Below are 14,461 nucleotides of genomic sequence, written 5' to 3'. Positions count from 1 at the left end.
AGCGGCATCACAACTCTTGCCTGTTTCAAATGTTCTTGAAAGTTATGTGATGTGTGTGACTCATGTATTGTGTTTGGAAGGGGAGCTGGTATGCTCTGTATGCATTGTTTCAGTGCAAATATTAATACCTCATCTAGGACACGTGGCTTTATTTTTTTAGGTTGTGTGTAGTTTTACTGACTTCATGCTCTATAGTTGGTAATATTGTCATTGTACGTAGTGTATAATTATTGGAAGAAATTTGTTTCAATGTCTCTGCAACATCTGAATGCTAATTTACTAAGTTTGTTGGCTGGTGAGCATAACTTATTCACCCTTATCTGCTTGCTTTCTTATTGTTATGGCCTCCCCCTCCTCTTCCCCTCTCCCCCTCTCCCCCTCCCCCACTCCCCCACTCCCTCACCTCTCCCCTCCCCTCCCCTCCCCTCTCCCCACTCCCCCTCCTCCTCCCTCTCCCCCCTCCTCCTCCCTCTCCTCCTCCTCCTCCTCCTCCTCCCCCCCCCTCTCCCTCTCCCCCTCCTCCCTCATGTGCTCAGCTGCCACTTTTGTCATGCTTGGCCTCCCAGACCCCAGTCCGTGCAATTATTGGCTTTGGGGTTACCTGAAGTTGCAAGTGTATCATGATCAACTGACATCTCTAGGGATGCTGTAAGACAACATCCGACGCCAATGCCTCTCCATAACTCCGGACACGCTTTACAGTGCTGTTTGCAACATTCCTCGACTACAGCTATTGTTGAGAAATGATGGTGGACATCTTGAGCATTTCCTGTAAAGAGCATCATCTTTGCTTTGTCTTACTTTCTCATGCTAATTATTGCTATTCTGATCAGATGAAGCACCATCTTTCGGACATTTTTTGAACCACACACACTTGCTTCACCTACCTATGATGGCAGGTATTTAATACTATGTTGCCCAAGTTTACTCCCTAGTGGGTTGGTTAGTTTCATGTTTCACAGATTATTTTGTATGATAAATTGTAATGTATGGAATGAGACATTTTACATTCGCTTTACAAATTAATTTGTAAATATCTTCTGGTGAAGATGATGGGTAAAAAAACTCATTGAAACGTTATGACAAGACAACGCCACCATTCGGCTGATAACCCGAGAAGAATTCATCAGAAAAGGAATAGTTGTCAAGGAAAAACTTTTTCAATTAGTTTTCAAATTTCACTTTACCGTCTATTAGACATTTTATATCCCTTATTAAGCAATCAAAAAATTAATTGTGGCATTGTGCACCCCATCTTTGTGGTAAAGACAACCTTGAGGTGAAATAATGAATGACATTTTTCGTTTTGTTATTGTTATTATGTGTGTAATGGTTCCTTCTGAACCGCAGTGGATTGTTTACAAAAAACTACACGATGGAATATATACTGTGAAGCAGTAGTCAGTCCTTAAACAGGTGTCTACAAGAAGATCATGGGTGAGCACCACATATTATTCTTACAGCACTTTTTAAGCTATGAAGATTTCCATTCCATGACTTGAGTTGTTCTCGGAGTTCAAATTCTCATCAGCATCTACACCTAAAAATTTTGAAGTTTCCACACTATTATTTGCTCATTGTGTGTTACACTTATCATTGGTGTAGATACCTCCAGATGTACAGAACGGAATGTGTTGTGTCTTTCTAAAATTGAGAGTGAAACATTCACACACGACCAGTCGAAGATACTCATAAGAACATTGTTTGTCTTTTCTTCTGTTGCTATATGTATGTTTGGATTGATTACAATATTAGTGTCATCTGCAAAAAGAAATAATTCTGCTTGTTGTATGTATTAGTCAGAAGTGCATTCACATATGTGAAGAACAATAGAGGACCTAAGACTAAGCTTTGGGGAAGCCCATGTGTGATTTCTCCTCAGTCAGAGGAATGTCCCTGGACAATGTTAGTTGAATTATTAAGTACTACTTCCTGTATTCTTTTTATGAGATATGAGATTATCCATTGATTGGCTATACCAGCAGTTCCAAAAAACTTCAGTTTATCTAGGAAAATACTGATCACACAATCAAATACCTTAGATAGGTTACAGACAATACCATTCGGCAAAACTTTATTATTCAGTGTTTGTAAAATTTGGTGAGTGAACATATAAATGGTGTTCTCAGTACAGCAATACTTCTGAAATCCAACCTGTGTTTTACTTGGGATGTTATTGTTGCTCAGGTGGAATACTATCCCATCACCTTCTCAAAAATTTTCGAAAATGTCAGCAGTGAAACAGTAACATCTCTCCTATCACCTTTCATAGACAGGTGTTTAACAATGGCATATTTCAGTCTCCCTGGAAAAATGCCTTCAGTTAGTGATGCATTAACTATTATACTCTCATGAAGCAGTTGTATCAATCTTCCCTTGCCAGTCCTGTGTAGCTGTAGGTTGTGCATAGTGAAACTCCAGCCGATAGTCCAGACTGGTACCAAAGCAACATGTACAAAGTCTTTTTAAAAGAATGGACTGTGTATTATTATATTTATCTTTTGTACTCTCGAGATTTTGGATTTTATGTCATTATCAAGTACATTGTTAAAAGTTGTTAGACCATTATTAAATCACGTCTGTTAAGACAGTTGAAGCAGGTAAACCAACTGCCTTAACTGACACGACTTAATAATGGCCTAACAACTTTCAGCATTGTACTTGATAATGTCATAAAAGCTGAAATCTGGATAGTATAGAAGATACATTTAATAATACACAGTCAAATGGCGGTTTACTCTTTTAAAAAGTATGACTGTGCCCAATGCCATCAAAAACTTTTTATGTACAGAGTCAGCTACCACCAATGCTATTTCCAACACCAAAAAAGTAATTATAAACAACCATTTCTTCATAGAAAGATTGACTAATAAGGTATGTTTCAAATTTTCTTTCAAGTTGGGTGGGATTTGCAGTTTATTTTTTAGTACTGGGTAAGATTTTATTGAGACCTTTGCACTAGAGTATGTAACTCCACTCTGAACTGTAGACAAGGAGGGCAAAGTAAACATGAAAATTATTCTGGTGTCTTATACTGTAATTATCTAGATCATTGTTGAGCTGAAACTGATTTTTATTTGCAGAAACAAAAACCATCAAGAATTGAGTGTAAGAACTCTAAGATCTGTAGAAAAATATATGCAGTATGTAGTTTTCTACTTTACAACATACTCTTGCTGTTCACTTCTGCTGAAAAATCACTTTATCTACTTTAGATGCACTGAATTATTCCATAAGATAGCAGGCAGTGCAAATATACAGAATAAACCAACTCACCTGTCTTTAGGTCAGCAAATGACAAAGCACAAAATATGCTGAAATCAGCTTCCTTATTAGTTTATCTGTGTGTTTGGCTCCATTTTAACTTTGTATCCAGCTGGATTCCAAGCAGTTTTACTTATGGTGTTTCATTTAGTGTATGTCCATTAATGTCAACTTCTGCTGCTAGCAGGTCATTCTGTGAGCCATGCATACAACACATTGTTAGCAGTTCTCTTTAAATGCCAGTTATATTTATTATGTAATAAGAATTATTAGTGAAAGTCTTGTTTATAACATTAATAATTGCCTTTACCATTTAGTCACCTGTTTCCACCCACAGCAATGAGTTTCTGACAGCTGTTCTTTGACAGCTTCATAGTATTTGTGCTCTGGCATTCATTCGAATTGAGCTGCACAGGCACAAATGACATGTTTTGTTGTGTACAGCATATTTATTGTTAGAGTATTTAAGACTGGAGGTATATGTGCAAAGCAAAAGAAATACGTCAACTTAAAATTAGATGTTTAGGAAGAAGTAGCAGATCATTATTCTTTGTCTGAGCAAAATTTAAAACTGAACGGGCTTTACCTGGTACTGTCCCTTCATTAAATTATCTTAGCATTCTTTGAGATGGATTTAAATGTGTTGTTCATTGGAGAGAGATTGATTTCATTCTGTGCTCATTAATAATCTTTATCTGGAACATCCATCCATTTGATTTTTCTGATATTGATCCAGGCATTAATAGAAAAAATAGTGACTCATGAAGAGTTCAAACCAAGCTGAGAAATAATATTAGATGTTTTAGCATTGATTAGAACCCATTAAATTGTTATTGATGCTTCATTTGGGTTCACACTGTAGTGCATAAAGGCAGATTTCATTCTGGAATTGTAATGGTGTTAGTGCTTATCTTAAAAACCTCACGAAGCACTGAGACCTGACACTGCAACCATCTTCAGATGTTGGAATTGATACTTGACTAAGGTTTGGACAAGTCAGTGTAGCAAACTAAATTTAAAATTGTGCCCACAGAATTGAAATAGGTGTCAAGAAGTGATGATATCAAAAGAATGTGTATACTTTCAGAATTCTGAAATTTTGGTATTGCTCTCTGTTACACATCTTATTACAAAACTTATTAATGATAGATCCCAAAACAATGGAAAAGCATTGTGGAGAGTCACATATACTTGACATTATCAAGTTAGGGGGCAATCTAGATTAATGTGGAAACAGAAGTACATTTCAGACAGCCAAGATCTCTATTTTACGGCATTTATTGTGATGACCAGTTTCAGCAGACTATGTAACCATCATCAGATCTTCTGCAGTACATTCAGTTAAATGTACTGCAGAAGATCTGATTATAGCAACGTAGTTCCCTTGAACCAGTCATCACGGTAACTGCTGTGCAATAGTAATCATGGCTGTTTGAAGTTGTACTTCCATTTCTAGGTTAGATGAGTGATGCATCGTACTAGACATGGCAGATGTCCAATACATTTGCATGGTCCTGGTAAATGCCAGCTGAATGTTACTCATCAGATAGTGTTGATACCATGGTGGAATTTGCTGGAACTGTTTGTAGGTGAGTCTGTCTGATTTGATAATCCTTGACAAGTTGTGATTCTTCAAACTGTTGGTAGAGAAATATGTTTGGAAATATTGGATGCTGCATAAAAAAGTTGAAACTGGCCACTTTTATTTTCAACATGACAGAGCTCTCATTCATACAATTAATGCCACTGCTGTAAAACTGTACAAATAGGAGAAAAATGAAATAATGAAGCCAGAGCACTATTCTCGAGGCTCTTCGAAACGAGTTTCAGCACCAGTTGACAGCCAGTTGACACTGCCATAACATGGTACAAAAAAGTTAAGCATGTGTTGAAAAGAATGGCATGGAGTAGTTGTACATATCTACCACCATTAAATGGAAAGTGTTTGTGAAATGGTAAATGGTGCAATAGCAATTAAGGGTGTACCTACAAAAATATATCAGCTTCAAGCAAGCATTTTGAAGTGGGACCCAGTAATTACTGTCATTGTAGAGTTTGTTGCTCACCTTCTCTGTTTTGCTGTGGAGGTGGCAACCTACCTGTGTGGATCTTATTTACACACAACTCTATTTGAATAAGATGGTAGAAAACAAAACATAACACTGAACATACTATGTAATTGTGTTTTATTTTCATGTTGCCTGTATTTGACTGAAAATGAATTGCACATATTACAGTGTAATCGCAAGTCATAACATGTGTTTTCTGTAAATGTATACTCTTTTCTTTTAGGGAGACACAAAGCTTTGGGAAGAAGTAGCACAAATTGGAGACTGTCCACCTACTTGCTGCAATTTTCCTGTGGCCGTAGCTCGTGAGTCCATGTTTGTATTCAGTGGCCAGAGTGGGGCAAAAATCACTAACAGCCTTTTCCAGTTTCATTTCAAAGAAAAATGGTGAGGCAAGAAGTTAATCGTAAATTTATTTGTCACAGACAAGTTTAATGCTTAATGTAAACATTTAATACAAACCACATAAAGGTGTTGTAATTCTCCTTTGCACTACTACATGGCCCTCTCCATTGATCATCTTTTTTATAACTCCATTTTCAGATGATATTTTAAAACTATTTTTCTGATTTCAAAATTTTACAGCAATTATCAATTTGTGTGGAAATTACTTGTATCTAATGCATAGTGTTGTGATTTGTCAATTTGTGATGGCATGTTTGTTTTTGTCTACAGCTCCCAGTGACTTGTCCTTCCCTTTGGCAAATTTTTGTTTTTTGTCTTTTCCTTTCTTTATTTCTTAGAAATATCAACAATTAAATGTATAATCATCAAACCACTATGAAGTACATGGCAGAAGGTATGTTCCAGTGTACCAGTCATTAGGGTTTTTTCATGACTCCATTTACATATGGAGCATTGGAAGAATGATTGTTTAAATGCCTCTGTGCATGCTATAATTAAACTATTATTATCCTCAGGATCTCTGTGTGAACAATACACAGGGGTTGTAGTACACTGATTAGCGAGAGCATTATGACCAACTACTTCATAGCCGGTATGTTCACCTTTGGCTTGGATAACAGCATTGGTGAGTTGTGGCATGGGAGCACGAGACCTCGATAGGTCACTGGAGGGAGCTGGCACAACATCTTCGCGCGCACACACACACACACACGTCAATTAATTCCCACATTCAATCAAATCTCAGATGTGTTTGGTCTCAGATCTGGCAGGTGGGGGGTCAGCACATCAAACAGAAATCACCACTGTGTTCCTCGAACCACTCCATCACACTCCTGGCATTGTGACATGGCATATTATCTTGAAAAATGCTACTACCATCAGGAAACATGGTCGTTATAAACAGTGTACGTGGTCTGCATCCAGTGTACAATAATCCTTGGCCATCATGGTGACCTGCACAAGCTCCAGTGGATCCGTGGATGCCCTTATGTATGTTCCCCAGAGCATAATGGAGCTGCCACCAGCTTGTTTCTGTCTCTCAGTGCAGGTGTCAGTGACTTGTTTCCCTGGCAGACGACGGATTTGTGCCCTGCCATTGGCATGAAGGAGGTGGTATCAGGATTCATCAGACCACACAACGCTCTGCCACTGTGCCAATGTCTCATGACCATTTCAGCTGTAGTAGCCAATGTTGTGGTGTTAACATTGGCACACATATGAGTCATTGGCTGAGGCGGCCCATTGTTAGGCATGTTCGGTGCACTGTGTATTCAGATACACTTGCACTCTGCCCAGCATTAAGATCTGATGTTAGTTCTGCCACAGTTCACCACCTGTCTTGTTTTACCATTCTGCCCGTCCTACATCATCTGACATCTGGAATGAGGGGTGGCCCTCTGGATGTGGTTTCACCTTGGCTTTGTCACGTGTTGAAGACATTCTCCACAGAACTTCTCGAACAGCCGACAAGTTGTGAGTTTCCAAAATGCTTGTGCCAAGCCTCTGGGCCATTACAATCAGCCGTCAGTCAAACTCAGATAGATTGCTCGCCTTTCCCATCCTAAGCATGGACAACACACTCACTGATACTACAATCACTGTGCATGGGCCTGACTAGCAGTCATTCCTCCTCAAGCGATGTTGCAATCGCCTGTATGAGTGTATATCAACAGTAGGTCGGTGGTAATAATGTTCTGGCTGATCAGTGTATACTCATAGAGTCATCATTTATGGCTGCTTCTTGAAACTTTATAAGTAGGCTTTCTTAAAATAGTTTTTGTCGATCTTTAAGAGTCTTCCACTTCAGTTTCTTCAGCATCTCTTTGACACTTTCCCATGGGTCAAACAAATCTCTGGAAATTCATGCTGCCCATCTCTGTAAGTGTTCACTTTCCCCTTAGTCATATTTGGTACAGGTCCCACACACTTAAGCAGTATTGTAAAATGGTTTGTACAAGTGATATGTAAACATTTCCTTTGTTGATTAATTGCATTTCCTCAATATTCTACTAATAAACCAGTCTTCCACCTGCTTTGCCCACCACTAAGCCTCTGTGATCATTCCAGTTCAAGTCCCTACAATGTGTTACACTCGGGTATTTGTAGGAGTTGGCTGAATCCAACTGTGACCCATTGGTATTATAGTCACAGGAGACTACATTTTTTCACTTTGTGAAGTGAAGTGCCCAATATTACATCAAGTTGCCAATCAGTCAACCACTTTGAAATCTTATCAACATCTGATTGAGCCTGCTGCATGCGCTCTCTCTCTCTCTCTCTCTCTCTCTCTCTCTCTCTCTCTCTCTCTCTCTCTCTCTCTCTCTCTCTCTCACACACACACACACACAAATTGGTCTATCTGCGCCCTTACGTAAGTAGTTATTCGGCTTGGCATTGACTGACAAGGTTGTTGGACATCCTCCTCAGGGATATTGTGCCAAATTCTGTCAAATTGAAGCATTAGACCGTCAAAATCCCAGGCTGGTTGGAGTCCTACCCATAATGTTCCCCATTGGGGAGAGATCCGGCAACCATGCTGGCCAAGGCAGGGTTAGGAAAACACGAAGACAAGCAGTAGGAACTCACCCCATGCGTAATACTTTTTGGAAATGAAGAAATTCTGCATCTGCCTGACTACCTTGATCCATAGTTTTCAGTATGTCACATGAGAAAAATGTGGTTCGCGTTCTGCATGACCAGTATTTTCAGAATTCGTGCCAATTAACATGGAAGAGATCATTCTATTAGAGATACCTTATTGTTTGAGTTATACTGAGAGAAAAACTTCAAGGCTGGGTGTTCAGGACCAAATGTTATCTCTCGCCTTTTGCTTATTTTTATTAACTGTCTGAATGGCAACCTTAACTTATTTAAAATGCAAAAGTCTTGTATGAAGATTGGCTGCGTGCGAGTCACTGCAACTGAATCAAATAGAGTATTGCAGGTGGCAACACAGCAACTGCCTTGTTCCCAACATGGGGAATTTATGCCATATCTCTTTGAATACAAGCTGGAGATTGCACTAAAATTAAGCCATTTCTTTTTGAATGTGTGCTACTGCACAAACAAAATGGACAAAAACATGTTTTGTAGCACTCTCTCCACAGTAACTAGAGACCAGTGCCATGTGCTGAAATGATGGTCAGCCGTGACATGATCAGCTCAAGAGAAGGGATGGAGCTGTCTGTTTTGGACTGCCCATGCTCTGATGTGAGGTCATCACTTCCAGCACTGAATGCCACATTGCCACATCCCCAAGTCAGTAGTTTTCTAAGAAAGTTCATCTAATTTATTAAGCAAGTGTAGAGAGTGGAGGACTTTTGAGGAGCACTTTATGTAACAGTGCTGTGGCAGAGTGGTCAAGTACACTGACTGGCAATCCGTTGGCCCTGGTTCAGATACTGCTGCTACCATCATCTTATCTGTCACAATGTTAAATGACTGATTGATTGATTGATTGTTGTTGTTGTTGTTCTTGTGGTCTTCAGCCCAAAGACTGGTTTGATGCAGCTCTTCATGATGCTCTATTCTGTGCATGCCTCATCTCCGAATAACTACTGCAACCTACATCAAAAATGGTTCAAATGGCTCTGAGCACTATGGGACTTAACATCTGTGGTCATCAGTCTCCTAGAACTTAGAACTACTTAAACCTAACTAACTTAAGGACATCACACAACACCCACAACCTACATCCCGCTGAATCTGCCTAGTGTATTCATCTCTTTGTCTCCCTCTATGATTTTTACCCTCCATGCTTCCCTTCAACACTAAATTGGTGATCCCTTGATGCATCAGAATGTGTCTTACCAACTGATCCATTCTTCTAGTCAGGATCTACCACAAATTCCTCTTCTCCCCAATTCTGTTCAGCTAAGCTTCTATTCTCTTCTTGTCTCAACTATGTATCGTCCATGTTTACTTCTGTACATGGGTACACTCCATATGAATACTTTCAGAAAGAACTTCCTGACACTTAAATCTATACTCAGTGTTAACAAATTTTCTTCAGAAACGCTTTCCTTGCCACTGCCAATCTACACTTTATATTCTCTCTTCTTTGACCATAATCAGTTACTTTGCTCCTCAAATAGCAAAACTCATTTACTACTTTAAGTTTTTCATTTCCTAATCTAATTCCCTCAGCATCACCTGATTTAATGCGACTACATTCCATTATCCTCGTGTTGTTTTTGTTTATGTTCATCTTATATCTTCCTTTCAAGACACCGTGTATTCTGTTCAACTTCTCTTCCAGGTACTTTGCTGTCCCTGACAGAATAACAATGTCATCAGCAAACCTCAAAGTTTTTATTTCTTCTCCATGGATTTTAATTCCTACTCCAAAATTTTCTTTTGTTTCCTTCAGTGCTTGATTGATAAAATTTAATTATATTTCAACAGTTCAGTTTACATATGTAAAATTAATATATTCAGTTTAGTTAATATTACTGCACTTGTAAGTCAAAAGGTTATAGACTACCACATTATAGAAAACCGGTAAAATTTTGCACAAGCTGCCACTGCCACTGCTCATTTGACAAGAGAGGTGAAACAAAAAGCTAAGAAAAGATAGCCTGTTAGTGGTAGAAGATAAACGTCTCTGGGACTGTGAATAAGAGAGCATAAAAGAAAGTAAAACTAATGGTTGAATTTAATATTTAAACAATTTCATAGTTACAGACATTCTGACAGAGAGCTGCAGGTGCTTGTAATTGAAGTGTAATATGACTAAAGTGTTTAGCTTAAACTTTTCCTGAGAAGTAAAATTTCTGTCTTCTCTATGCTGATATTCTGTACTTTGACATGTAGCTTGCATGTATAAAGTGACTTTGAAACTTCATTATAAAATGAGGTAAAAATCGTCAATATGCCATTTAGTTGGTATTACCACCACTCCCTGAAGGTTGTTGGGATTTCTTTTACTCCTCTGGGTATTTTTGTTGACACATCAATTACCAAAGAGTCCAGTCATTCCAGAATGAAATTTTCACTCTGAAATGAAGTATTCATGCATATGAGACTTCGTAGCACATTAAAACTATGTTCTGAACCGAGACTCAATTCGGGACCTTTTTCTTTCAATTTGGGACCTTTTTCTTCAACGAGCGAGTGCCCCACCGACAGAGCTACTCAAGTACAACTCATAACCCATCCTCACAGCTTTATTCCTGCCAGTACCTTGTCTCTTACCTTCCAAATTTCTTAGAAGTTCTTCTGCAAAACGTGTAAGACTAGCACTCCTAGACAAAAGGATACTGTGGGGACACGATATAGCCAAAGCATTTGTGATCTTTCCAGAAAGAAACTTTCACTTGGGAGCAGAGTGTGTGCCTGTCTGAAATTTCTGGTTAGGAGTCATGTTGGGTGGATCAGTTGGTTGAGCACTTGCCTGTGAAAGTTAGAGTTTCGGACTGCACACAGTTTTAATTGGCCAGAAAGTTCCAGTCCAGTCAATATAAGAAGTTATCAAAATAACTGAAAAATCTAGGGTTATGGCATTGTTGTTGTACAAGGTGTGGCTATAAAATAATGGGACTGTTGCTGCAAAACATTGTATTTCAACTCATACATACTAAGTTATTGTCACCCTCAGCATACTCCCCTCCTTTATCCCTAAAACACTTCATGTGAATTTTCCATTGGTGGAAACAGTGCTGGAAGTCTTCCTTTGTGAGCTCCTTGATGATGCCAACTGAGTTTTCGTTTACTGCTTCAAAAGACTGAAATCTTGTTGCTTTTATTGCAGATTTAACCTTTTTCTCATCTTTCCTTCTCATCACATCTGGTAAGTCTTCCCTGACACGAGGTTCTGGGTGACTTTTCTGAACTGTACCCCTTTCCCTAATCCTCTCCAGTCCTTTTCCTTCACCCCTTTCCCTCCCCCTTCAACTCTCCTGCCAGGAGAAGGAGCCACTGACTCCAAAAGCTTGTAAAAGTTAAATCCTTTTGTGTGTGTGTGTGTGTGTGTGTGTGTGTGTGTGTGTGTGTGTGTTTCCCTGCCATCACTTGGTGAGTAGATTTCTTTTATCTACCTATTTACATTAGATTTGATCTTTGTGAATAAATAATCATATGGTGCTAGGTTAGGAAAATAAGGTGAGTGGTCTTAACATTGGGATGCTGTATTTTGCTAGAAACTTCTTAACAGACAATGAGGTATGAGCTAGTGTGTTGTCTTGATACAGAACCCGTAATTTGTTCTTCCACAATTCAGGTCTTTTTTTTTTCTTATTATCTCACTGATTTGAGCAATAACCTTGACTAATCGTTTAACATTCACGAACCCTGTGAAGATAGGCAGTTCCCTGAGTACTGGAAAAAAATAACAGTCATTGTGTCTTTGAATCTTGATTTGCTCATTCAACCCTTTTTTGCTCTTGGTGAAGTTGGGCCATTCCAGTGCATGTGGTGGGGCTTAGTTTCTGCATCATAACTGAAAAACAAAGATTTGTCACGTGTTGTCATTCTTTCCAAGAAATTGGGATCAGTGGTAATCCAAGTGTAAGTACAAACATTTTCACAAACTTCATTTGCTTGATCGTGAGAGTTTTTGGCACCAGTTTCTCACACACTTTTCTCATGTTAAATTGGATACGTAAAATTTGCCGTATGAATTCTTTGTCAGTTCCTACAGCTCAGCAATCAGATACTCCATCAACAGTCAAATTAAATCAGAATTCCATACTTTTTGATATTTTCATCTGTTTATGTCTTTTTCAACTTCTCGGCCATCTTCAAAATGCCTGAACCACAGAAAAACTTGTGTATGCGATAAACTGTCTAGACACATTTCTTTTAGTGACAAACATTTTTCAGAAGCTGTTTTTCCAAGTTTCACATGAAACTTCTTGACAGTTTGCAGCTCTGTTATACTTATCATTTTTCCAGCAATACAAAATAACAGCTCTTACTCAAATGAAGGCAATGTCCATACTGATTTGTCTACAGACATCAGAGATGCTGCATTTGGCTGAGAAGGCATCATGCTTCACAGCTATTAGCCATTTATCTTTGACACATGCATACTTACCCTGCGACAGCATCAGTCCCATTATTTTCTTGACTCAATTCCTATACCTTAATTGTATCATACTAAAATATAATTTTGGAGATGCTGAGTCGCAGATAGGCACAACAAGAAGACACTCTCAGTTAAAGCTTTCAGCCATTAAGGCCTTCATCAACAATAGACACAAACTCACTCACCTACAAGACCAAGCTGATTGTTGGTGTAGCATCTTATGACCCACATTACTCCTGCCAATCTAATTAAACATATACTTTCAAATTGATCACTCTCCCTGCATCATTTCCCACATGTTTGCTTGTTGGTTGCCACACCTTTCTGGTGTCAAATGATCTTGTATCTCATCATACAAACGCCTCACCCCCCCCCCCCCCCCCACTCTTTCTCTGTTCTATCCCAGTTCACACCCACTAATTCCACCATCCAGTCACATCTGCCATTCCCCTTCTTCACACTTATCTACTACCCTCAGACCTGCTACCCACAATAAAATACTTTTATTTGCTATTTATTCTTTACTTTGATTCTTGTGACTTCTCACCATTTTTAGTGAGTTTTCGCCCTTCACTATCGTTGACTCTCTCAGATTTCATCTTGTTCCCCCCTTTTGTGTCCAATTCTTCCTTCTCATGTATTTTCACATGTATTGGATGTAATTTTGCAAAATTTTCAGACGTAATTCTACATTATTTGCGTAATTTTTCACATTTTTTTCCGCCACCATGGCACCTTGCTCCTTCCATCTGCATCAGTATAGAAAAGTTTCCTTATCCCTATCCAGTTCCCAGTCCCACATACTTTTTCTGCATTGTTACTTGGCTCATGGAATCCCCCCTAATGGCCTTGCCATCAAACTACCCATCTCTGACTGCCACCCCTCTTTCCATAATGACCTCCACCTGTTCAGATTCTGCCAATCCTTAGCCCTCACCAACATAGTCCTGCAAAACCATATCAACCAAGCACAAACCTCCGTGCATTACCTTCTCTCCATCTGCAAAATTCTCCTGCTATGCAATACCAAATTCCTGGAACCTTAAACACACATTGAAACTCTTGCCTTGGAGGAACTTGAGCAACATGCACACCACCACCTCAAGAAGCTCTTCATCCTGCTCACTTCCTACTCCCACCTTGGAGTACCACTGTCCACCACCTCTACAACAACCTCCAAATCTCCCCCACATCCACTGATAGCTGACAAACCCTGTCTTGCAGACCTGCTACTCTTATCCCACCCTCCAAAACTCACTCCCACCACCACCACACAGAACCCAGAACCTAAACAGATCCACAACACATTCATGAACGTATCCTCCAGAAGCCTTAGCCCCACAGAAATATCAGTCCTTCCAAAGATCTCACTTTTTGCTCCACTCCAAAATTCAATCATGCAGGACTTTTGAAAGACCTTGTCTCCTTCTCCCGTTCCCTACAGTGGAAACACTTTTTCGCCACCAACCCTACTAATCAGTTCAACCAAAGACCAATATTGAACCTTGCCTACATTCAGTCCTCCAGCCAACTGCGATCCACCCCCACTGCCCCCATATCACCCCCTCTTAACTTTCCAAAATATCTTAACCTCAAACCTTGCCTCACCATCATTACCCAAACCCTTCAATGTGCAAACTAACTTACATCTACAGAAAGAACCGCTGTCCACCATCTAAAAACTGATCCCGACCTTATA

At 39.3% G+C, this 14,461-nt stretch overlaps 1 protein-coding gene across 1 annotated transcript in view; it reads left to right on the top strand.

Moving 5' to 3' along the window:
* Nucleotides 1-14,461, top strand: part of LOC126284073 (leucine-zipper-like transcriptional regulator 1) — a 137,333-nt gene that overhangs the window by 32,060 nt on the left and 90,812 nt on the right. The window contains exon 6 of the mRNA XM_049982702.1: nt 5,557-5,720. Coding sequence (XP_049838659.1) covers nt 5,557-5,720 — 164 coding nt within the window. The remainder of the gene's footprint in view (nt 1-5,556; nt 5,721-14,461) is intronic.

This window comes from Schistocerca gregaria, chromosome 8 (genome assembly GCF_023897955.1).
Source record: "Schistocerca gregaria isolate iqSchGreg1 chromosome 8, iqSchGreg1.2, whole genome shotgun sequence".
Classification (NCBI taxonomy): Eukaryota; Metazoa; Arthropoda; class Insecta; order Orthoptera; family Acrididae; genus Schistocerca; species Schistocerca gregaria.
Note: the sequence above shows the minus strand (reverse complement) of the source record. Positions and strands in the feature narration are given on the sequence as shown.